The sequence below is a fragment of the Salmo trutta genome, chromosome 33 (assembly GCF_901001165.1).
Source record: "Salmo trutta chromosome 33, fSalTru1.1, whole genome shotgun sequence".
Lineage (NCBI taxonomy): Eukaryota > Metazoa > Chordata > Actinopteri > Salmoniformes > Salmonidae > Salmo > Salmo trutta.
In genome coordinates, this window is record NC_042989.1 from 15,703,683 (window position 1) to 15,729,694 (window position 26,012).

General features: G+C 43.2%; 1 protein-coding gene across 1 annotated transcript in view; it reads right to left on the minus strand.

Moving 5' to 3' along the window:
- Positions 1 to 193: 193 nt before the first annotated feature.
- Positions 194 to 26,012, minus strand: part of atp10d (ATPase phospholipid transporting 10D) — a 27,260-nt gene continuing 1,441 nt past the window's right edge. The window contains exons 2-21 of the mRNA XM_029729921.1: positions 21,248 to 21,636; positions 19,367 to 19,561; positions 15,872 to 16,073; positions 15,339 to 15,424; positions 15,127 to 15,233; positions 10,410 to 10,541; positions 10,094 to 10,206; positions 9,755 to 10,007; positions 9,390 to 9,607; positions 9,034 to 9,207; positions 8,034 to 8,843; positions 5,690 to 5,816; positions 5,252 to 5,436; positions 4,896 to 5,151; positions 4,537 to 4,739; positions 4,231 to 4,431; positions 4,022 to 4,102; positions 3,676 to 3,780; positions 3,295 to 3,482; positions 194 to 3,148 (exon numbers count right to left, since the gene is read on the minus strand). Coding sequence (XP_029585781.1) covers positions 2,899 to 3,148; positions 3,295 to 3,482; positions 3,676 to 3,780; positions 4,022 to 4,102; positions 4,231 to 4,431; positions 4,537 to 4,739; positions 4,896 to 5,151; positions 5,252 to 5,436; positions 5,690 to 5,816; positions 8,034 to 8,843; positions 9,034 to 9,207; positions 9,390 to 9,607; positions 9,755 to 10,007; positions 10,094 to 10,206; positions 10,410 to 10,541; positions 15,127 to 15,233; positions 15,339 to 15,424; positions 15,872 to 16,073; positions 19,367 to 19,561; positions 21,248 to 21,531 — 4,170 coding nt within the window. The 5' untranslated portion in view covers positions 21,532 to 21,636 and the 3' untranslated portion in view covers positions 194 to 2,898. The remainder of the gene's footprint in view (positions 3,149 to 3,294; positions 3,483 to 3,675; positions 3,781 to 4,021; positions 4,103 to 4,230; positions 4,432 to 4,536; positions 4,740 to 4,895; positions 5,152 to 5,251; positions 5,437 to 5,689; positions 5,817 to 8,033; positions 8,844 to 9,033; positions 9,208 to 9,389; positions 9,608 to 9,754; positions 10,008 to 10,093; positions 10,207 to 10,409; positions 10,542 to 15,126; positions 15,234 to 15,338; positions 15,425 to 15,871; positions 16,074 to 19,366; positions 19,562 to 21,247; positions 21,637 to 26,012) is intronic.

The window sequence follows — 26,012 nt, forward strand, 5'->3', positions numbered from 1 at the left end:
CTGGAGGGGTTGACTGAGACCCCTTAACCCTTGTTTAGAATACTAGGCAAATTAAGTCGTTTGCTGGCATATAATAAACCTCATTATTGTACACAAATGAACATGACATTTAACAACACTAAGTTAAAAAAATTAACATGGCACAGAACATGTGATTTGCTCATGTATTTACAGCAGTACACACATTTGGAAGTAAGTTGATATAAAATAATGAATTTATTATAAACAAGTTCACAACTAATTTATAATCATTGCTTTTACAATTTCACAATAGGTCAAATCAGCTGCCTTTTCCATGTTGCGTAGGATTTGACAAGCAGGATTTTACTGTAAAAACAATTTTAAAAATATGAGTCTAATTTAACCACATAAAATACTGAGGATTAATCGATCTAAAGAAGACTTGCATGTGGTAGAGGCTGTTGCATAGAGGTCACTTCTCAGAAGCAGATATAACTGGCAATGGCATTGTCCAGGCAAACTCAAGAGAACATTTGTAAAGCCTACTTCACATACAGGAGGGCCATATCTGAACCCTCTTCCTGTACTTAAGCCTATTAAGTTGCAGTTTTGGTTGTCTTGCTTTCGAAGCCCCAGGATCTCTATCATCTTCCCACATTACATTTTCAATTTCCAGTGTGTAAATTTACATTGCATTTTGGTCCTTGTCTTCTAACTAAATGTGTGCTGCCCTTTGGCCAGGTCTCTCTTGAAAAAGAGATTGTACATCAATGAGAAAATAAAGGTTAAATAAATCAATACATGCCATGTTTAAATGGACTTCAAGGCTCCTTTACCGAACATGACTACAGCTAAGTGCGGGTTGGTAGGTAATAGTGGTGGGAAATGTCAGGTCCATGCCAAATCCATGTAAACTCCTGTCAAAATAGATTCAAGTGTGATTCATACATTTACATACTGTTATCACCTACCCAAGCCACAGAGATCAGTGGTTAGGAGGGTAAGGCCACTGTACAGCATTCGGATTTTGCCCAACTATAGAGCCCTGCATTGGGGTGTCATAATACCCATAAATCCTAGCGGTGAAAAGTTTTTCCACCATTCATTTTTCCCATAGGGAATTTTAGAAACGCTTAAAATAAGGATTGTGATCGTTTAAGCTTACCTTGGTGTGACGTTTTGATAACCATCTAAATCTCTCCGACAAGGTGACTTTTATCAATATATTAATCTCTATTTACTCTCAGATTCGAAAATGCTAATTAGCATCAAAGTAGACATTATGCAAACTACAAATCCCTGCAAGCTCCTGCACGTCATCTCTCGCTGACACCTTTGCTAACAGGTGTTGTGTCAATTTAAAACTTGCACATGACAGTTCACAGAATTGTACATTTAAAGAAATGTAACCAATTTATTCAATACTAAATTTAGCTAACAGATAGTTAATCCAGATCATCATGGCATTTGTAGTTCTTTATGATAGCCACATTAGCAACTAATTAGCATTTCATTTTTGGGGAGTAAATACATGCAAATATATTGATAAGTCACTTGTTGTCCTAGAGAGATTTACACGGTTATCAAAACGTCACACCAGGGTAGGCCAACACGAAACACAGCTCTTATTTTAAGTGTTCCTATGGGAAAAATGGAGGGCGGAAAAACGATTGGAACCATTTTATGGGTATTATGACTTTGGTGCTCTATGTGACCTCTCTGTCTCCACGGTTCATATGCAATAATATGCGTTGTTCACAATTTCATTTTTGGTGTGTTTGTTTAAGAAACACCAACAACAAAGAGATGTGCGTAAACACAAAAACGAGTCATAGCTTGATGCTAACTTTACAAAGAAGTGTACGCAGCTCAAGGATTGTAAACACATTACAAACATTGCACGCACTCCAGCATATCATTTCACCATTCTCAACCAAGCAGTGTAAATGACAGAAAAAAGAACATTCAAATATTCTTTCACGTTACCTGGGATTGCGTAACATGATTCAGTAGAGGAATGTAACCAGTGTAGTACAGTACACATGTTTTCATGGAACAAACAAAACAATAACATTTTTAAAAAAGCTTGTCAACCTTCTGATATCACGTCACATAACGATTGTTTCACAGCTCCCATTCATAACTTGGTGACAGGATGAGGAGTTAAACAGTCGCTAAATCAACCTATAAGCATTCTTTTGAGACTAGCTAGCTACTGGGGACTAGCCTATGATAACTACTAGCATTCTGTGCCCTACATGCTCAGTGCACTCTGAAGAGGGCCAGAGTGGACCACGCCTAGCGGGTGTAGTGCACTATGCCTCACACCTGATTGTGTCAAAGTACTAGCGTACCACAGAGACACATTTATGAATGTCTAATGTGTCTTTACCCTCGACGCACTTGTGTGGATTCAGTATATTCACCTGTAGGCCATCATTGTAAATAAGAACTTGTTCTTAACTGACTTGCTAGTTAAATAGTTAAATAAAGGTTACATAAGAAAAAATACAAAAAGTCCACATCACCAATCTTTTCTCAAGTACCAGGAGAGGCTATACATCCATGACTCCATGTTAATGCAACTCTAGGCACACGTGAGAAACATATCCATCTCTTTCCCATGGATAGACAGCATGGTGTTCTTAACCATCATCATCAGTGAGCAACCCATGCAAGACAGCTAGTTTTGAAGGGTGTTAGGGTTGAACCCTGCAGCCTCCCCCTGTGGCCACGACAGGTGGCCGGTGGTACCTTAATTGGGTAAGACAGGCTCATAGTAATGGCTGGAACTTAATTAAAGCATGGTATCTAACATATCAAACATGTTTTCCATGTGGTTGATCCCATTCCATTCATTCCATTCCAGCCATTATTATGAGCTGTCCTCCCCTCAGCAGCCTCCTGTGGTAGCCACCTCCTGTAGCCTCTGTGAGGTCAGGAGAGCAAAGAGCCAGCGGCAGCACTGCATTCCTTCAGCTCTGAAGGGAGTCTGAAGTCAGGGTCAGGGACCTTGATGTCTGAGTCTTCCACGTTGATGACGAGACTCCTGGTTTTACTCTGGGCCTGGGTCTGGTTCCAGCGCTGCATCCTTCTACAGTAGTCATCTGGATTGAGCTGGTCCATCAGAGCAGCCGTCACTGTGTCAGAGGGGCAGATGCTGTTGTGCAGGGCCTGGAACAGGAATCTGAAAGAGTGGCAGTGAGAAAGGGAAGGTATAAAAGTTGTACTTAAAAAAAAATAGATTTAAAGATGGTTTTATGATGTGGGTCTCAAATCGAGCAGCAATTCTCTCTGAAAAAGGTTGGCACCACTGTGTTTGTGAGTGTATACCTTGGTAGCAGTGCCAGCACGGTGGTGAGGGCACACACTCCGTAGAAGAGTGGTTGGGACATCTGTAGCTTGTCCACACCAAGGGGATTGGTGGGGGGGCTACACGTCACACACACCACACTGAAGACCAGGGTGAAAGAGAAGTAGAAGAGAGCACTACCCACCAGCACTAACACATGTAGCCATGTCTGTAACACAGGAACATAGCACAGATCAACATAGGAATATATGTATATAAATAGAGTACATAACATGGAATAACAGGATCCCAGGTGCACTTATAGCTAAATGCCTCACACTAGTGTAGTCCACTAGTTGCCCCCTTCAAAATGCAGTATCATTATCAGCCTATGGTTGGGTCAGGTCAGGTGTGAGTCTCACCAGTGTGCGGCTCTCGATGACCTGGTGCAGTAGGATAATGAGGAGGGACGAGGCATTGATGGGAGAACCAAAGGAGAGCATGTCTGCATCCGACCCTGCGTATGCCTGACCAAAAATAAAGACCAAAACAAAGTTCATTATGAATGAGGAAATCCTTTGATGTCTTTATAGGCAGGGAATGGCATGATGCCCTATTAAATTGAAACTACTCCCAGATTAGAGAACACCACCACCTCACTGACCCATTCTCAGGGTATAGGATTACACAACGTAGACACAGGACACAAAACACAATACATCAATGGGAATACAACTACTAGTGCAAATCTAGTGTAAATCTACTCACAAAGTAAGGAACAAAGAAACAGACAAGGCTTTGGTAAATAGCGTCCAGCATTGTCAGCCAGAAGGTAGAAGCGAGGTAGGCCTGGAGAGATATATAAACAAAAGATATGAATTAGTGTGTGTGTTAGTGCTGGACTAGAACAGAAATGTACCCAAGGACCGGAGTTGGAAAACGTTGTCCTAATACGACCAGATTCCACCTTCACATACCTTGGAATTCTGTCCAGATTTGTAGAGCTCCGGTAACTTAATGAGGGTTTCTGCAGACACGTCTTTGTCCAGGATCCCGTAGAGAAGGGGAGGGGCGGAGGTGAAGAGGAGGTTGAAGAAGATGAGCACCCAGGAGTTGGTCATAACACTCCCCGAGAATCCACAGAAGAACTGGTACCAGAACAGCAGGTTTACATACATCTACACACACAGGAAGAGAGTGGGAGGGAGGAAGAGAAAATAAAGAGATAGTGTCTGTGTCTTTATGTGTGTGTCTGTGTGTGGGTGAGTGAGATATATTCTTACCACATTCTTGTAGAAGAAGTAGAGAATCATGTTTGCCAGGCGTGTGTAGCACCAGTGTCCATGGACCAACAGCAGCTTGCGGAGGTGTTTAAACCTGGAGATGGCAAAGTCACTGGACATCACAGCCTGCATGCCCTCCTGGCCAGATATCCCAATGCCAACATCTGCTACCTGGATCATACTGACATCGTTGGCTCCATCACCTAGACAAAAAGGATGCCCCAGACTTAAGAAATCTACATTTGAAACACTAAGACAGGGCTTTTCCTACCTATAATGCCTTCTAAATGTGTATAAATATGTATACAGTAGATCCTGTACTACTCATTTATTAAAGCGTTACCGACTCTTCCACTGACCTATGGCGAGGGTCATGACTTGGAGCTGGTCCTGTACCAGCCGTACCACCTGGCTCTTCTGCAGGGGGGTGGAGCGGCAGCAGATCACGGCCCTGCAGCACCGGCTCAGCTCCAGGAAGTCCCCTTTCAGGTCCTCCTGCAGGGCAAACTCCAGCGTGCGCCCGTCTACAACCAGGGTGAAGCCCGACGTGCCCTCAGCTGCCTCTCCGCACTCCATCTCCGCCCGCAGCGCCAACAACAAAGCCTTGCACGCCTCCTGAAGAGACACACACCAGGATAAGGAAGATACACAGCAGGATGACAGGAAAGCAATTTGAAAGAGTACAAATAATTCAGGCTATCAAGATAACATTCACCTTGCTACCACAATTAGCAGTCAGCAGTTGGTCTGTGGACCTGAGAAGTTTGCAGGCACAGGCAATGTTTATGGCAGTCTCTTGTTTGTCCCCAGTGAGGACCCATACTTTGACCCCTGCTCTCTGTAGTGCCTCAATGGTCTCTGGGACCTCTTCCTGTAGTCTATCCACTATCCCTGTTGCCCCTGGAGACAGAAACAGTAACACTACAATCAGCCATTGCAGTTGGTTGATGCTAGCCCCTAACCAAGTTGCTGCTTGAATTCACCCCTTCGGGTTATAAACAAGTGTAGGAGCAGCACTTTTGACTATGAAAGTTACAGGCTGTACTTTTAATTGATTGGGACCCGATGACTAGTACTTTAGCAATACATTTAATAAATCACCCTTATTCTCCTAATGGTGCAAATAAAACATGTCTGTGGAGTGGCGGTTTACCCAGTAGAGTCAGGTTGGTCTCCAGTCTTTGTGCAGACTCCAGTAGAAGCTCCTCTCTGTTCTCTATGCTGGTCTCTGCAAACGCATGACGCTTCAACCAAACCTCATACTCCTCCTCCTCCAAAACCTGTTAGCACAATAGAATAAACCCTACAAATAGCACTGTTGGGAGATTTTCAAAGCCATAATCAATCAATCAACAACACAATAATTTTAGCAAAAATATTCAACTTTATCTTACAATCTGTGGATACTATGCGAATAGAAAAGTTCAGAATCTTTGTACAACATCACAGCACAGTTGAAAAATATATGGCACATGGAAATCAAGCAAGGCTGGTCTACGGTGGGATGGACTTAGAGTAGCTGAGGGGTGGGATTAAAAGCTCATGATCTATAAGAGTTATCAATGAAAATACTATATAATGTGTCCTGGATCTGTCTGAGTACTATGTATCCAAATGTAATATACATTTTAAAAAAACTATATTTCTGTTAAGTAATATTGTGTGTAAAAGCACTATGTATGAAAAATGTGTTAAATGTACAGTACCAGTCAAAAGTTTGGACACACCTACTCATTCAAGGGTTTTTCTTAATTTTTACTATTTTCTACATTGTAGAATAATAGTGAAGACGTCAAAAATATTAAATAACACATATGGAATCATGTAGTAACCCAAAAATTGTAAAAAAAAAAAATTCTAAATATATTTTAGATTCTTCAAAGTAGCCACCCTTTGCATTGAAGACAGCTTTGCACACTCTTGGCATTCTCTCAATCAGCTTAATGCGGAATGCTTTTCCAACAGTCTTGAAGGACTTCCCACATATGCTGAACACTTGTTGGCTGCTTTTCCTTCACTCTGCAGTCCAACTCATCCCAAACCATCTTAATAATTGGGTTGAGGTCAGTTGATTGTGGAGGCCAGGTCATCTTATGCAGCACTCCATCACTCTCCTTCTTGGTCAAATAGCCCTTACACAGCCTGAAGGTGTGTTTTGGGTCATTGTCCTGTTGAAAAACAAATGGTAGTCCCACTAAGTGCAAACCAGATGGGGTGGCGTATCGCTGCAGAATATTGTGGTAGCCATGCAGTTTAAGTGTGCCTTGAATTCTAAATAAATCCCTGACAGTGTCACCAGGAAAGCACCCCCACACCATCACATTTCCTCCTCCATGCTTCACGGTGGTAACCACACATGCAGAGATCATCCGTTCACCTACTCTGCGTCTCACAAAGACACGGCGGTTGGATCCAAAAATCTCACATTTGGACTCTTCAGACCAAAGGACAGATTTTCACCGGTCTCATGTCCATTGCTCGTGTTTTTTGGCCCAAGAAAGTCTCTTCTTATTGGTGTCCTTTAGTAGTGGTTTCTTGCAGCAATTCGACCATGAAGGCCTGATTCACGCAGCCTCCTCTGAACAGTTGATGTTGAGATGTGTCTATTACTTGAACTCTGTGAAGCATTTATTTGGGCTGCAATCCAAGGTGTAGTTAACTCTAACAAACTTATCCTCTGCAGCAGCGGTAACTCTGGGTCTTCCTTTCCTGTGGCGGTCCTCAAAAGAGCCAGTTTCATCATAGCACTTGATGGTTTTTGTGACTGCACTTGAAGAAACGTTCAAAGTTCTTGAAGTTTTCCGGATTGACTGACCTTCATGTCTTGATGAAACTGTTGTTGCCATAATATGGACTTGGTCTTATAGGGCTATCTTCTGTATACCACCCCTACCTTGTCACAGCACAACTGATTGGCTCAAACGCATTAAGAAGGAAATAGATTCCACAAATTAACAAGGCACACCTGTTAATTGAAATTCATTCCCGGTTGACTACCTCATGAAGCCGGTTGAGAGAATGTCAATGAGTGTTCAAATCTGTCATCAAGGCAAAGGGTGGCTATTTTGAAGAATCTCTTATATAAAATATATTTTGATTTGTTTAACACTTTTTTGGTTACCACATGATTCCATATGTGTTATTTCATAGTTTTGATATCTTCACTATTATTATACAATGTAGAAAATAGTCAAATTAAAGAAAAACCCTGGAATGAGTAGGTGTGTCCAAATGTTTGACTGGTACTGTATATGTAATAAAACATATGTAACAAAAAAACTTTCATTTTTATTTTGTCCTCTGAAGATGGGTCAATAAAAATCTAATAAAAAATAAAACACCTGTTTGCACAAGTCACCAGTCAATCACTGACATTTTTGGGTAATATATTCTTGGTTTGTTTGATAAGTTTGTGAAAATAATGTAATATTCTGAGTACAATAAACTATTGTATTCTAAGCTGGTACAGAAAGCAGAACCACTGTAGACGTCTGTACCCTTTTAGCGATGCAGAGGGTGCGAAGGCCTTCCCTGGCGTAGTTGTCTAGGTGTTTCTGGGTTTGTTCTTTGATGTGACCCTGCCTGCTCTCTGACTGCTCAGCACCTTTAGGTGACTCTGCCAGGTCCATGATGACTGAGTCGGCTCCCTTGGTGTAGACCACCACCTGCTTGGTGAGTGGGTGGCGGACCACCACAGACATCCTCTTGCGGGTGGAATCAAATGGGAGGATGTGGAGCAGGCGCACGGCCAGGCTGCCCATCCCCGGCAGCTCCACCAGAAGGCGCTCCAGCGAGTGTCCCCGCAGGGTGCAGTGGTAGGCCCTTGCCGCGTGGACCAGAGCCGCCTCGTCTGGGCTCTCTGCCTCATAGATCAGTTCGTCTGCCCCAAGTTCACCGGGAGGGTCTTGTGCTCCGTTAGAGTTCTCCAGCCCGCTCCAGGCCCCTGGGTTGAGTTGTACAATCTTGTCCTCTTCGCCTTTCCAAGATCCATGTTCTCCCTCCTCATCCCCTTGGTCCCCATCCTCTCCAGGGGGTCCAGCCAGCCCTGGTTTGATAATCAGGATGGAGGCCTCAAAGTTTGGCTCCCCGTCTGGATCTGTACCCCTCTTGGTGGGGATAGGGGAAGGGCTGGGGGTGAAGGACGCTGGCTTGCCCCTGGCGAAGAGCCTGCCGGTGAAGCTGCGAGTACTGTCTGTAGTGTGTGGAGGAGAGAGTGTGGAGAAGCGGGGGAGGCTGAAACGCTGGAACAGCATCTTGATGTCCTCCAGGGATTTAAGGGGGGTACTGGAGACCTCAGGCACCTGGACCTGGGAATGCAATTGAAAAGATCCTTTTAAATGGAACTGGCACCAATCCTGTTCTAACATGTACATTTTTGTTATATTCAGTGTGTGCTTTCCCCCTTCGAGGACTACAAATGGACATTGTTTGGAGTTAAAACATTGCAAATATGTACCATTCTTTTAAAAATGATTAGGATGAGGCTATGTTACGTACCACATGGCGGGGTTGGTTGGGTGAGGACACCACCACCGTGTTGCAGATGGCCAGAGCCATGAAGAAGTCCACAATGTAGGTGAGCTCCATACTGGCGTCCGTCAAAAGGAAGAGCGGGGAGGACAGACAGTTCAGCTTCTGCACCAGGAGAGGGTCCGGGACTACATCCTTCTCCTAGATGGAAGATAGGAATTAGACAACTCATACCATGCTGTCAGTTGTGTGTGATTCAACTAATCACCAAGTCTTTGATTAGCTGAATCAGGTGTCTTCGTGCTTGGCTAGAACAATAAACGTGCAACTTTGAAGGGTCTCATTGCGAATGACTAAAGAAACACTGGGTGTATGAGTCTCACCATAGGGCTGCTGAAGGCGCTATGTCGGGGTAGGGTGGGGCTGGAGGTCTCCTCCCCCTCCTCTTCGGAGTGGCCTGTCAGTGTGTGCAGGGACACGGAGCTGCGGTTGCAGCTGAGCGACTTGCAGCTCAGGGACTTGGCGCTGGCACGTGACTTGAGCGTGTGGGAGCGGCCCATCGCCTCGTCCTCCTCCGGCTTGTACACTTCAAGCCTCCGCGCTGCCAGAAAGATAGACACAGAAGGACGAAAGCAATGGTTAAATACATTGTACAAAATCCTTAGTTTCAGGGTATCAAACATTCACAATACCATCTCTCATTAGTGCCCCTGGTAGTGGTGTAGCAAAATTAAATTAGACTTCTCACCATTTTCCTCGTGGGGGTACTCCACCCCAGCAATGGTGCAACGCCGGAACACCATCTTGTTCTCCGTCAGTGTGCCAGTCTTGTCTGAGAACACATACTGGATCTGACCCAGGTCCTCTGTGATGTTCAGGGCTCGACACTGGATCCTGGAGTCCAGGTACTCATTGTAGAAGTCCACGTCGTTCTGGATGAAGAAGATTTGACCCAGTTTGACAATCTCGATGGACACGTACAGGGAGACAGGGATGAGCACCTGCCGAGGAGAGAATGGAATATAATTTAGAGCCAGGAAGTTTTCCCATTGACTCACGGTGTTATGACATTTAGTGCGCTACCTACCTGTAGTACTATGATCATGGTCCAGAACAGGTAGAAGCCAGACAGGGCAGGAGATGTGGTGTCAGGGATCAGAAAGGAAGCTCCTTCCAGGTTCCTGAGCCAGAGACCATGGCCTGAGGGGCACAAAGAATTATATAGATGTGGTCAAAAGACTTGTTTACAGAAACTATATAGCTATGGTAAAACAGCAAAGACCAATAACTGTGTGGTAGGACACGATAAGCATTGTGTTCATATAGATTTGGTCAGCAACCAAATACAGCTGTACAGACACATGTTCATATAGATGTGATAAGTTATACTGATCAGTACGGACCTATAGCTGAGGTCAGACACATGATGACCAGCAGAACAACGCTCCACAGTATGTCCATGTTCATCCTGCGCTCCAATTTACTGCGTTTATACCGCGGCCCACTGTTGTTCTTCATGGCTTTGGTCTCGTGACCTGTGTTCAAGATCACACAGCACAAGCATGGCTGTATACATGTATATGTGGTTTTATAGTAGACCTGGGTGAAAATACCCTGTGTTAGTGGCTGTCGAATAAACATGAAGAGGTGAACAACAACAGAGAAATTCATTACAATGAAATTGCATAGGCACTGAAATGCAGCACATAAGATATCAGAGGTTGATTCTCCACTGTATCACAATAGCCAATGCAGGAAGATGAGATGAATGGCGTGCATAGAAAGCCCTTGCTGTTACCAGATCTGGTGTAACTGTATACTTGCATGGATTTTGTAGTAATAATAATGGAAGTAGAAACCTTATCTGACTGAGCAGAGACAGGTTTAGAAGGCATAAAAGGAGCTGGGGCAGGCTACACTCCTAGCAGCCAACACTAATATAGACTATGGGGGCAGGACAATGTGGTAGTTCTCTTAACCTCTTAAATGTAAAGCCCCCATATTTGGGCACCCTATTTGATTTGTTTCATTCAATTCATTCTGGTATGAGAACGGTAGCCCCTATCTGCAAAAGTAGAGTGTCTGCGGAAAGCTGAGTATCTTGGCTATTGATCTGTGCCTTAAAAACCTTGGTGTGACTTACTACCATACATGGGCAGGCCGAGCCGATTACCTAACTTCAATATGTCTGCTACCTACATTCCGGTCAGCGTTGTGAAGCATAAACGCAATAAACATGGAATACGTTGATTCACACCGAAAGCCAGGACTCCACAGATCATGTGGATATCTTATTTGTCTGCCTGTGACCTACCGTTAATGATCACCAGCCCAGAGTCAAACATTTTATTTTACACAACATTTTCACCAAACATCTTACAAGGTAAACTTCGATTTGTGTTTGAGCTATAGCTACATGGGGGTATGAAATGAATCCCTAGGTTGGTAGGAACAGATCTAGCCTATTATCAATGTTATCTGATGATGCATGACTTAATGGCAACATCGAATGTCCACCGAGTGACTATCTTTGCGCATGACATGTGTCCTGCTTACGCGCCGTATGCATCTATTACACAGGCGATTCATCTACAGTCTTGTAGCCGATGAGATATGCTTTCCAGGGCTATGTAGTTGACCTGGGTGGGACAAAACAAGGCCTAGAACCTTTTATGCGTAATGCGAACTGTTGCTACCTGCCTCAGAGACGAGCACTCTACATGACATTATATTGCAGCACCGAGCATGCTACATTATATTGTAAACAGATTTTCATTGATTTAAATTTGATCACTTTAGCATAAAATATAGCATAAAAGGCTTCTCAAAATTAAATAGGTAAAAACTAAGAATATACATCGAACAGGAAACTAAAAAGAAGGAAGCTATAAATAAGTATACCGACATAGAAGCTTTGAATAAAATACTGGAGCCGGACTCGGATTAGGGGAGCGATTTCCTCGTCTCGGCCGACGAAGATTGCTTTCTAGAAGGATTGGATCCACTTTTGACTAGGTATTTCGTATTTATACGTTGTCTGCTTTTTGTGCTTTGGATTTAGTTTACAAGTAATTTCAATGCTATATAATTCCAAAGTAATTGTCTGTTTCTTATTAGTTCACTGTTTGCTGTTCTAAATTTCATCAATGTAATAGTTTGGAGAGACCACTAAGGCGGCAACGTAGCCTAGTGGTTAGAGTGTTGGACTAGTAACCGAAAGGTTGCAAGATCGAATCCCCGAGCTGACAAGGTACAAATCTGTCGTTCTGCCCCTGAACAAGGCAGTTAACCCACTGTTCCTAGACCGGCATTGAAAAGAATTAAGGTATAAAACAAATAAACTCTCATGGCCATTGTTTGTGGTTCTCACACCTGCCTTTGTCTCCAAAGTGTTACTGTTTGCATTGTGTCTTTGCTTCACACCCTCTATGTGAGTCACTGTACAAATAAAGTTTAGGCTTGGTTTTTTACTTCACCGTAATGTTTTGTTAATTGTGTCAACTGTAATTCTGTGTGTCTTACAACAATATATCCCTTTATTTTATTCACCACAGAGTGGAGGATGCAGAGGATTTGGATGATGACGTTTGGGAGCCACCCCTCCCCAGCTAGCGCCCCCGCTGGTCAAGGTCTTCACCCCCCACTGCTGTGTCAATCACCCCGTCTGATGGTTCTACACCCCCCACTGCTGTGTCAATCACCCCGTCTGATGGTTCTACACCCCCCACTGCTGTGTCAATCACCCCGTCTGATGGTTCTACACCCCCCACTGCTGTGTCAATCACCCTGTCTGATGGTTCTACACCCCCCACTGCTGTGTCAATCACCCCGTCTGATGGTTCTACACCCCCCACTGCTGTGTCAATCACCCCGTCTGATGGTTCTACACCCCCCACTGCTGTGTCAATCACCCCGTCTGATGGTTCTACATCCTCCACTGCTGTGTCAATCACCCCGTCTGATGGTTCTACACCCCCCACTGCTGTGTCAATCACCCCGTCTGATGGTTCTACATCCCCCACTGCTGTGTCAAACTACCCCGTCTGATGGTTCTACATCCCCCACTGCTGTGTCAATCACCCCGTCTGATGGTTCTACATCCCCCACTGCTGTGTCAATCACCCCGTCTGATGGTTCTACACCCCCCACTGCTGTGTCAAATACCCCGTCTGATGGTTCTACATCCCCCACTGCTGTGTCAATCACCCCGTCTGATGGTTCTACACCCCCCACTGCTGTGTCAATCACCCCGTCTGATGGTTCTACATCCCCCACTGCTGTGTCAATCACCCCGTCTGATGGTTCTTCACCCCCCACTGCTGTGTCAATCACCCCATCTGATGGTTCTACACCCCCCACTGCTGTGTCAATCACCCCGTCTGATGGTTCTACATCAACTTTTCATAGACCTCTTGAAAAAGAAAATAGGGACTTGTGGCACCATTCGACCAAGGTAAATGACATGACAAAGACAGCGGAGAGGGGGACCATACGTTCTATCAGGACTGACAAGCTGCTTTTTGTGAGGACACTAGGGAAGTAACCATGCTCACACAGCATAAGGCATTCAATAACAACCATGTCTCAAGGAGGGTGAAAAAGGAAGAATGTCTCTATTCCTGTTTCTATGAAGGACTACAATGCCAGCATGGGGGGTGTCAACCTATCTGATGCTCTGATAGGCTACTTCCAGGTCTTCCATAAGACAAGGAAGTGGTATAATACATTTTTTTTACCACTTTGTGGACATTGCTACAGTAAATGTTTTCATTCTCCACAAGCAGATGGCCAAAGCAAAAGGTCAAACCCGTCTCTCCCAGTTGGCCTTCCGAGAGCAGCTGGTGTTAGAAATGGCTGAATTGGGGGCCCAAACAACCTCACAAGACCCCCCCCCCCCCCAGGGACTGCTTCAAAGACTATTACAGCATGTACAAGCTATGGTGAAAGTGAAATCCAATCATCTATACCTGGATTGTAAAACGAATGCCATTTGTAAATAGTTCAGATTATTTCTATTTTAGTGAAGGACACGTGTGTAACCAAGTTTGTTTGATAAGACATTTGTATATATTTTTGAAAGTATATCGGTTGCTTTTATAAACAGTTAATTTGTATGTGGGACCAATACATTGGATATGCCTAGGCTAAAAGTTCAGGCACTTTGGAGAGGTTGAAAAAAAACACTTGGATATACCCTGTATGTCCCCCGACACCACCACAATGTTAGAGGTTGGTGTTGTAGAAACTTTTACTTTTAGGCACATCCAGTGTGCAAAAACAGTGCAATTACCACATTTGGACACTTTGGAGAGGTTGAAAGGACACTTGAATGTACCCTGGATACCCCTTAACACCACCACAATGTTTGAGTGAGGTTGATATAGTAGAAATTGTGTTTTTATACTGAACAAAATTTAGGGATTGGAAATATGTAATAGCACTGGAATTATCTCATTTACAGACATGCCACTCTGGAGAGGTTTAGGGACACTTGGAAACGTCCCATGACCGCACCTGACACCACCTACTAAAATATCTACCCATTTCTAGTTGTTAGGTCTATCAATCCCATTGCGCACATGTTGTGGAAGCCATCTGATGTGTTTCCAGCTCTGGGCATCAATAATTCACTTATAGCTTGTCAATGAAAGATTACTTTCAAAATAAAAAAACTATTTTGTGTGTGCTTGATCTTGTGTATTTTGAACTATGTAACTCCTGATCATTTCCTCAATCTCCCAGATGTCTTTCCAAATATACCAGAATCATGTAATTGCACATGCATAGCAGTTACTTTTGGGTATGTCTATTTAGGCGGCAATCTACATTTTGCCATTACATCTAAGAGGTTAACAGCCATTATCCATAAAGGCAGCATTATATAGGCTTTATGACAGAAGGTTCAAGTACAGGGTTGAGTACACTAGAGGCAGATTATACTCTCATCAGCATAGCCTGTTACATCAGGGCTGCACCACAACTCCAGTGCTCAATGGCCGAAAGTCCTGCTGGTTGCCCAGGTATAACTTGAAATATGTGGACACCTGGGTTGGATAATGGGACACTCCAAACACTAGCGTGGGGTAGACCTGGGGATAGAGGAGTGTTTCACCCTCTTACCTGCATAGACCACGATGCCTATGATGGTCTCTGTGTTGCGGATGGTGCAGCTTCGCAGGAGGAGGTTGTCGTGGTGTAAGCCCACACGAGCATTACTGGGGTGCTCCCTGTAAAAAACATGAAAGTTACCTTGCCTTTCAAAAGTTTATAAAGTTAAGTCTGTTTCCATACAGTATCTGTAGTCAATTAAACCAGACTAAAATCAGACTCACATGTAACCTCGGAACCGGCTGAGGTCGTTGTTGGGGTTCTCGCATTCAATGCGGCTGTGGAAGTTCTCTGGAGTCAACTCGGAACCCTGAAACAGATGACACACACGCTGTAAATATTTCCAATTTCTACTAGGCATTCTGGTTAGAATTTTTATAGAGTACCTTGTGAAATTCTGCAGTTATTTTCCTGCTAGACCCAAGGACAATATTTTGGTCTCAAATGTTTTGCTTTCTTCTTCTTCTTCATTACACCATACCTTTACAGGAAGTGTACAGCTTTTTACACAGATATACAGTACAGTTGTGTAACGCAGGTAAATCACAGCTTCTTGCATCATGTTTTATCAAACGTTTTATTATTGTACCACTCCACCTTCAGCTGTACAATAAACGGCAGTGTTTTGTTTAGGCAGGTGCGAGGCACCCCGTCTCTTGCAAGCATGCTTTAACCTCAATTATTTAAAAAACTGAAATGCAATCATGACAATGATAACAGCATGTTCAAACCAATGAGAGCGATGTGAGCCACATACTTGTGGCAGGTCTCTGACCACCTGTCTCTGTTTGAGGTTGGTCTCCCCGTCCAGGTTGGCCGTCTCGATGTAGCAGACGCCGTGGAGGTCAGAGGAGTACAGCAGCAGCATGTCTGCAGGGATGATCTCGTTACAGGACAGACGGACAAAGTCCCCCACGCGGACGTCCTGCCAACGCTGGTCCACATACGTCTGCTGTTTCCTATCGTAAAACATACCACAAGAAAACCTGTTAACTGCTTGAGGGCACAGAGTGGGACCATGTGGGTACTATCAAATATGACGAAGGCCTGAAGACCCTCTGTGGTTGAAACGTTGCTAACAATACCACAGGAGCAGAATTACAACAAAATAAAAGATTTCATACATATGAACAGTATTCACACAAGCAAGGGAGCATGGCTTTAATTAACCAACCATTAAAGCACCTAAACACAGACATGGTTACCTATTTTACACATTTAAAAAAACTCCAGAAGGCAACAATAACCCTGCACTTTTTTTTGGTCGACATTTCAGTCGGTGACGTCTCTCAAGACAAGACCGTGAGGTAATCGTGTGTGTTGGAATAATCCTTTACAAATTAACTGAACTATGGGGCTCAGCACCACAAGAGAGACTTTAAAACAAAAATGTATTTCAGACAACCATGAAGTACATGTGCTGCATTTAACCTGCTCATTGTGTGTTATGGTCTGGGTCAAGATTCAATTGTGTGTACAGTCAGTGTGTGTACTCCTTTGAAGCAGGGAGTGTGGTGTGTGTTTGGGTACACAGTAACATGCACATGATGGAACCACGCCAACTGGAATGCTACTTGTAGCTGGTAGGGTGGGTGTAACAAACAAGTCTTCAACTCAATCACAGGGCGTGAGTGTAAGGCTTCTCAAACACACAATGTTCCACCAGGCCAGTGTGTGAATATACTTTAACTTTAAGGTTAATCATTTATCTCATTGTCCACCACTATCACCTTTTCCTGGCAGGAACTGGGAGTTTTCTGGTTAGAGACAATTACTGTAATAATGTGGTTTTTTTACATTCACCCAACATGAAAGAGTATGTTGAATAAAGTATGTTGGTGTGGATAGGCTATAGGGATTTTCTGGCCTCACTATACCTGAGGCTGTGAGCTATTGCATGGTGGGACATGTAGACCTGGGAGGAAGAACCAACAGGCTATCTCTACCACTCACTCCTAGACTCTGGAAAAGGGGATAGGTTTCAACAAGTGAGAACTCAGCCATTGAACATTGAATTGTCAAGGCCTTATGTGCAGAGAGCCATCAGAGGAATTGAGTGAGTGATGTGTGTGTCCATCTCTCACATGGCACAATAATTATGTTTTACAATCACAGATCATATGATTTACCTTTTGTAGAGCGGTAGAGATGATGTCAATTTGTCCTACTTTCAGTTCAGCATATACCTGCTCTAGGTTGCATGCTAGTCAGTTCGGTGGTACCATATACAGCCCTAGTAAGTATAAAAAAGAAGCTGCAGATCTATAGGTCTGTAGGTTTAGTTTACATGTTAAAGAAGTTGTCACATAACTACCAGTCAGTTTGTTAACCTGTTATCTCACACTTATCCATGCTTTGCAATATTCCCAGCTATCAGAATGTTTACCTGTTCCAGAAACATACAGTATCAGTATGTTTACCTGTCATAACAGAGCAGTTTACCTAATAAAATCACACGTACAGTATGGTGTTTGTTTTCCTAATAACTACAGTATAAACGGATCTTGTGCAATTCAAAACGTTTTCAGTCAGCTAAACCAGTTTGTGAGCAGTAGATATTCCATTTGCTCCAACTCAGAGATAATGAACAGCACTTTGCTCTACGCAGATCTACCATGAATGTACACCGAGTGTCGAAAAAACATTATGAACACCTGCTCTTTCCATGACATAGTTTTACCTGGATTCACCTGGTCAATCTATGATCCCTTATTGATGTCAACTGTTAAATCCACTTTAATCAGTGTAGATGAAAGGGAAGAGACAGGTTAAATCATTTTTAAGCCTTGAGACATGGATTGTGTATGTGTGCCATTCATAGGGCAAGACAAAAGATTGAAGTGCCTTTGAACCGGGTATGGTAGTAAGTGCCAGGCTCACCAGTTTCAGTGTGTCAAGAACTGCAAAGCTGCTGGGGTTTTCACGCTCAACAGTTTCCAGTGTGTATCAAGAATGGTCCACCATCCGAATTGAAGCTGTTCTGAGAGCAAAAGGGGGTGCAACTAATGTTTTGTACACTCAGTGTATTTATCTGCTGTAAACCTCACAGATGCGTCCATTGACGATCTTGTCTGATTTGTCTCTTCTATAGTCTTCCCAGAGATCCTTCACGGCCGTCACTGAGGAAGGAGTACTTGGTGGTGTTGACCTTGTTGCTGCTGTATGACTTGAGGACTTCTGTCAGCTCTTCATCCTCTGTGAGGGAGGACACCACCGTCCTTCTCTTCCTCCCCTGTTGGTCATTCGGACTGGAACTTTGTCCTTGGACTGGCCACACCAAGCTGTACATGATTTCTAAGACCAGTGAAAAACTCCACCAGTTCAAATCCAGAGGGTTTACTTACTGGTAAACTTGACTTAAATCCAAGCCGACCTTTGTATCTCTCCAGCATTCCCAGCCACTCACAATCGACCGAGCTCTGCCTCTTGATACCCATGCCCATTCTGTTTTACTGTCGTTGTTTATCCTGATCCAGGATGCGGAGTCTCCAGGGTGAGGTTTAGATAGAGAAAAGATATCTACTTTGCAGGGGAGAGCTTAACTTCTTGAGCTTAACTCCTTGATCACTAACACTACACCTCACTGCCTTAAGAGACCAAAAGAGCCACTCTTCTACACTCCATCACATCATAAACAACTCAAAGTTGAACTTTTATGACTTCCTAGATGGTCTGTGAAACTCTGGACAGCACAAATGAATGGATGAATGAGTAACCCCATAGATTATCTGTGCTGTATGTATGGTGCTCCTTAATACCACATACAGTAACACAGACAACTGAATCTACAATAATCAACATCAGATCCAGGATCACCGGTCCTCAGCTTTAGGCTCTGTGAGAAAGGTGTTCATGTTTGGTATGCTAATGTAAATTGCTACTTCACCTTTGATCCTACTGTTACAGGAAGTCCCAGTATGCAATTCATGGTGCTTTGGTGCTGATTAACACAGCGCACTATGGGATATGAAGTTTGTGTTCAAGACGTTTTAAGACCTTCAATTTGAATGCTAGCATCATAAAATCAATAAACCTGTCGTAATGCTGTAATTTCTCTGGTAACTAAGAACATTTTATTAACACAGTAATAATTACTGTTATGTAACACTATTCATTTTTCCGCATGTGTATTGTGTAATAACTAAAAAGGCTCAACTCCATAACTATATATGTAGTAGTATGTAACAACACAGTGACTGTTCCCCTTAAAAAAGATAAACACAGGCCACTATTGTCCAGCCGGCCCACTCACCCGCTGTATACTGTGGCGACGTTGTTGTTGACCTTCTGGTCAAAACGGTAGCGGCGGTAGTCCTCCAGGGCATCCTTGATGGCGATGACGATGAGCACCACTACCAGGGGAATCATAGTGATCTCCTTCTGAAAGGCCTCCACCACCGGGACCCAGTTCAGCATCACCAGGAACAGGAAATATAGGTTGGCCACCCTGATGAGAAGAGGCAAGAGGGGTTTGATAAATTCCACATCGACCCTTTAAGGCAGGGTTTCCCAAAGTAAGGGTTGCGACCACTGTGCTATAATAACAACTGGAGACTGCGTTTAAGATGTCAGACCGTTGTTTTTAAGGTAATCTACCCATGTTCGCATTCATGGACCGTCTATATCCAGGTTGCGTCGGGTTTATATGGAGCAACATCACATTTGCACAGGGAGCGTACAGGGAGCAGCGCGAGCAGTGACGATGAAATCACGTCACCCAAAAACATGGCAGACATTGGTTGAATATAAAATGTTAATATCTTCGGCTATGAGTGATGGAGAGAAAAAAAACGGCCTCAGCAACAATTATTTGAATAATTCAATGGATGTTTTGTGCACAAAGGTGATGACTAAAGTATTTTATTCTGAATTTTCTAATCTAACTTCTCTATGTGGCAGTCTATGGAAATTGTCTTTCTGGGCCAGGCGTCAGTAAAACTGCAGTACCGAAGCAAAACTGAAGGAGCAGTCGAAACAGTGCTTCTAGACCGGAACACTGGCCCCTTGGTTGGGACCCCATGTCGGGTCACCTGATATAAAAATTGGGTCATGAGGAAAAATTTGCACTTGGTTCATAGAACCAGGGTTACGTCAGTAACCGTCGGTAGCCGCTAGATGCAGTTATAATAAGAAGAGAGGTTTCTGTTTTCTTCCTAGGAATGTGGCTCTTTCTTTTGAATGGTTTAAGCTACAAAATATAATGACCCCATCACTGAAAGATAAGACTCTCCAGAAAACGTAAATACGCAAGTACTGTTTTCCTCTGCTATGCCCACAAGCCGTTAGAACTGAGTGGACAAGACCAGGCACTAAAACAGACTGGGGGAAAAACAACATAAATGATTTATCAATGACTTTTCTACACAGAAGATCATACAACATTACTGCCTGATGATCTTCTGAATTTCCCAATACATTTCAGTCACATCAAACCATTCTGTCTTCTGATTGAAATACTGTCAAAAATACTGTCAGACTAATTTGCAAAATACATAGCCCAAATAACACAAATAAACATCTCACTGGGCTAGGATGTCATTTCAACGTCTAATTTTGATTTACATTTGGTTGAGATGTCAACTAACGTGAATTCAATGTGAAATCAAGAAAACATTTCACCATGTCATTGGATTTGGGTTAAAAGTTGGGTGAAAAAAATACTAAATATCCTTACGTTGATGACTTTTTGCAAATCCAATCAGTTTTCCACACTGATTCAATGTCATAAGATTTATATATTTATATTTTGTTGAAATTACGTGGAAACAATGTTAATGCAACCACTTTTTGCCCAGTGGGATTGTTAGTTGATTATATTGAATTTTTTTACATAGTGGGGTCGCGAAAATTTTTTGATATCAAAATGGGTTCGCGGACCCAAAAAGTTTGGGAACACCTGCCCTAAGGTTACCTGTACCCTTATGGGTGTACTACAGTCTCCATCTGGAATCTGCTCATTTTGAGTTAATTCACAACGTACATGATTACCAGATTATAATCAAGTGCCTCTAAGGCACTCCTGCTTGATGTGAGTTAATTCCCGACATCGACAAACATGATTGACCGATTATAATCAACTATGATCTACCCCATCCCCTGTGTAAGTCAGCATGTGGTTAGGGATCCCTCTCACCTGTGGAACTGCTGGAACAGGTTCATGGGAATGAAGCTCAGAAGGCTGTACTTGGTGGTGCGGATGCCGTTGCCCTGGCATCCCTTGGAGACGCTGTCGTACTCATGCTGGTGGGGTCCGTGGCGGGCGATGACCGTCCTCCGTTTGCCAGTGAGCCGCTGTGCGTTGTGGAGCTTCGGGGAACTCTTGGTGGGCACGGTGTCAGGGGCTGAGTACCTGCCTCGACCTGACTCTGCGGCCACCAGCTGCTGCCAGCGGTGTCTCACCCAGTGGATCTGCTCCATAGGCCCAGTGGCCTGGGCACCCTACACCCAGGACCCTGCACCCTCCCTGGGCCTGGGTGGTCAGACCTGGTCCTCTGGTTCCTGAGGGCCGCTCACAGTGCAGTTCTAGTAAAAGAGAAAAATACAAAACAATCAGAAAGGTTTCAAAAGTAGTGACTTTGTGGGGAAGAATTAGGACAGATAGTTGGTCAGCTTCTTAGCTATGTACAGGAATCTAGAATTTCGCCTGAAACCCCATCTAAACAGCAGTAAGGTGAAGAACAAAAAAAACTCATTTGAAAAATACACATAAGGAAAGATAAGATAACTTATGAAGAGGCACCCTACACCCAGGACCCTGCACCCTCCCTGGGCCTTGGTGGTCAGACCTGGAGAGATGTTTTTAGCTAATATTTCCAATACTTTTCACTAATCGCTAATTATAACCCTGTACTGTTAACAATGTTGTTGGGAAGATTAGGTTAGCTGTACTTATTGGTAGAGGCCGCTCAGTACATGTGGAAACCCCTAAGCAATTATTAGGGCCCCTATCAAATAAGTGTGCAATTATCACTGATGTACTGTATAGGTTAATATAGACTGTTTGTGTTTCACCAACTGACCTATTTAAGATAACTTTTTCAAGTTTTTCTCTTGAAGTCTGGTCTGCTCCAAGACTGCCAGTGTGTCAATGCTTTGAAAGACTTCCTTTGTCTTAATCATGTTCTGGTCATCTGAATAGGTAAAACTCTATTGTTGCTCTATTTTAAGGCAAGCTAGCTAACACTAGCCTAGATATTCTAAACCAAATGCCTTAATATCAGTGAGAACTAGGGAATAGGATGTAAAGAGGCTTCTGAAATGAGATACCCATAACCCAATGTGACAAGCTGTCCCTTCCCCCACCATTGCAAATGTCTGATTTTATCAGGCTCGGTGAGTCATAAGCATATTCAAGAAAACATGGTGGATTAGGCTGAACTCTTAAAGTGTATGATTACTTATTCTCAGGAATGTGGATTTGCCACACACGAGACCTAAACCACTGAAGTTATATCAGTCTCTAATAATATAACTTAAGAGCACATGATAAAAACGGGTTGTTTTAGTAACAGTAATTCTGTGAGTTTAGGCTTACTTGTTCATAATAACATAACAGTGAGACCCAGCCTCAGCATACAACTGGTAAAGCTGTTGAAATACAAAGACTGTCAATTCTGTCAAACTAAAGAAGTAAAACTGAAACAAAAAAGTCAAAAGGAACTGAGAGGAATGGATACACGATCCATATAGCCTAGTACTTCCCAGGCATAGACTACTAAAGCCTTGACTTATTCCACATTTTGTTGTGTTACAGCCTGAATTCAATAGATTTTTTTTCTCACCCACACAATACCCCATAATGACAAAGTGAAAATATGTTTATTTTCTTATTTGAGCAAATGTATTAAAATCAAGTACAGAAATGTCAAATTTTTCATAAGTATTCACACCCGAGTCAATACTTTGTAGAACCACCTTTGGCAGCGATTACAGCTGTTGGTCTTTCTGGGTAAGTCTGTAAGAGCTTTCCACACCTGGATTATGCAACATTTGCTCATTATTCTTTTCAAAATGTTTCAAGCTCTGTCACATTGGATGTTGATCATTGCTAGACAACCATTTTCAGGTCTTGCCATAGATTTTCAAGCAGATTTAAGTCAAAACTGTACCTTGGCCACTCAGGAACATTCACTGTCTTTTTGATAAGCAACTCCAGTGTAGATTTGACCTTGTGTTTTAGGTTTATTGTCCTGCTGAAAGATGAATTAATCTCCCATTGTCTGCTAGAAAGCAGACTGAACCAGGTTTTCCTATAGGATTTTGCCTGTGCTTAGCTCTATTGCGTTTCTTTTTTATCCTGAAAAACTCCCCTGTCCTTGCTGATTACAATTATACCCATAACCTGGAGCCGCTTCTATGCTTGAAAATATGGAGAGTGGTACTCAGTAATGTGGTATAGTGGTTAGAGCGTTGGGTCAGTAACCAAAAGGTTGCTGGATCGAATCCCCAAGCTGACAAGGTAAAAATCTGTTGTCCTGCCCCTGAGCAAGGCAGTTAACCCACTATTCCCCGGGCGCCGAAGACGTGGATGTCGATTATGGCAGCTCCTGCACCGCTCTGTTTCAGAGTTAAATGCGAAAGACACATTTCAGTTGAATGCATTCAGTTGTACAACTGACTAGGTATCCCCCTTTCCCTTATTGGACTTGTCCCAAAAATAACACTTTGTATTCAAGACAAAAAGTAAATTGTTTTGCCACATTTTTTTAGTTTTACTTTAGTGCCTTGTTGCAAACAGGAATCATGTTTTTTTTGAATATTTGTTTTTATTCTGTACAAGTTTCTGTCTTTTCACTCTGTCATTTAAGTTAGTATTGTGGAGTAACTACAATGTTATTTAGCCATCCTCAGTTATATCACAGCCATTAAACTCTGTAACAGTTAACAATTGGCCTCATGGGGAAATCCTTGAGTGGTTTACTTCCTCTCCGGCAACGGAGTTAGGAAGGATGCCTGCATCTTTGTAGTAACTGAGTGTATTGATACACTATCCAAAGTGTAATTAATAACTTTACCATTCTCAAAGAGATATTCAATGTCTGCTTTTTTATTTTTACTCATCTACCAATAGGTTCCCTTCTTTGCAAGGAATTGGAAAACCTCCCTGGTCTTTGTGGTTGAATCTGTGTTTGAAATTCACTGCTCGACTGAGCGACCTTACAGATAATTGTATGTTTGGAGTACAGAGATGAGGTAGTCATTCAAAAATCATGTTAAACACTATTATTGCACATCGAGTGAGTCAATGCAACTTATGCGACTTGTTAAGCAATCTTTTACTCCTGAACTTGTTTAAGCTTGCCATAACAAAAGGTGTTGTATACTTATTGACTCAAGGCATTTCAGCTTTGTATTTCAATTAATTTGTTTACATTTTTTTTTAAACATAATTCCACTTTGACATTATGCGGTATTGTGTGTAGGCCATTGAAAAAATCTCTAAATAATCTATTTTAAATTCAGGCTGTAATACAAGAAAATGTGGAAAAGTCAAGGGGTGTGAATACTTTCTGAAGGCACCGTATATAAACTCAGCAAAAAAGAAACGTCCTCTCACTGTCAACTGCGTTTATTTTCAGCAAAAATAACGTGTAAATATTTATATCAACATAACAAGATTCAACAACTGAGACATAAACTGAACAAGTTCTACAGACATGTGACTAACAGAAATTGAATAATGTGTCCCTGAACAAAGGGGGGGAGGGTCAAGATCAAAAGTAACAGTCAGTATCTGGTGTGGCCACCAGCTGCATTAAGTACTGCAGTGCATCTCCTCCAGATTTGCCAGTTCTTGCTGTGAGATGTTACCCCACTCTTCCACCAAGGCACCTGCAAGTTCCCGGACATTTCTAGGGGGAATGGCCCTAGCCCTCCCCCTCCGATCCAACAGGTCCCAGACCCGCTCAATGGGATTGAGATCCGGGCTCTTCGCTGGTTATGGCAGAGCACTGACATTCCTGTCTTGCAGGAAATCACGCACAGAACGAGCAGTATGGCTGATGGCATTGTCATGCTGGAGGGTCATGTCAGGATGAACCTGCAGGAAGGGTACCACATGAGGGAGGAGGATGTCTTCCCTGTAACGCACAGCATTGAGATTGCCTGCAATGACAACAGGCTCAGTCTGATGATGCTGTGACCCAGACCATGACAGAATCTCCACCTCCAAATCAATCCCGCTCCAGAGTACAGGCCTCAGTGTAACGCTCATACATTCGACGATAAATCTGAATCCGACCATCACCCCTGGTGAGACAAAACCGCAACTCGTCAGTGAGGAGCACTTTTTGCCAGTCCTGTCTGGTCCAGCGACGGTGGGTTTGTGCCCATAGGCGACGTTGTTGCCGATAATGTCTGGTTAGGACCTGCCTTACAACTTGCCTACAAGCCCCAGTCCAGCCTCTCTCAGCCTATTGCGGACAGTCTGAGCACTGATAGAGGGATTGTGCGTTCCTGGTGTAACTTGGGCAGTTGCTGTTGCCATCCTGTACCTGTCCCGCAGGTGTGATGTTTGGATGTACCGATCCTGTGCAGGTGTTGTTACACGTGGTCTGCCATTGCAAGGACGATCAGCTGTCCGTCCTGTCTCCCTGTAGCGCTGTCTTAGGCGTCTCACAGTACGGACATTGCAATTTATTGCCCTGGCCACAACTGCAGTCCTCATGTCTCCTTGCAGCATCTCCTGGGCATCTCCTGGGCATCTTTCTTTTGGTGTTTTTCAGAGTCAGTAGAAAGGCCTCTTTAGTGTCCTTAGTTTTCATAACTGTGACCTTAATTGCCTACCGTCTGTAAGCTGTTAGTGTCTTAACGACCGTTCCACAGGTTCATTGAACAAGCATGGGAAACAGTGTTTAAACCCTTTACAATGAAGATCTGTGAAGTTATTTGGATTTTTA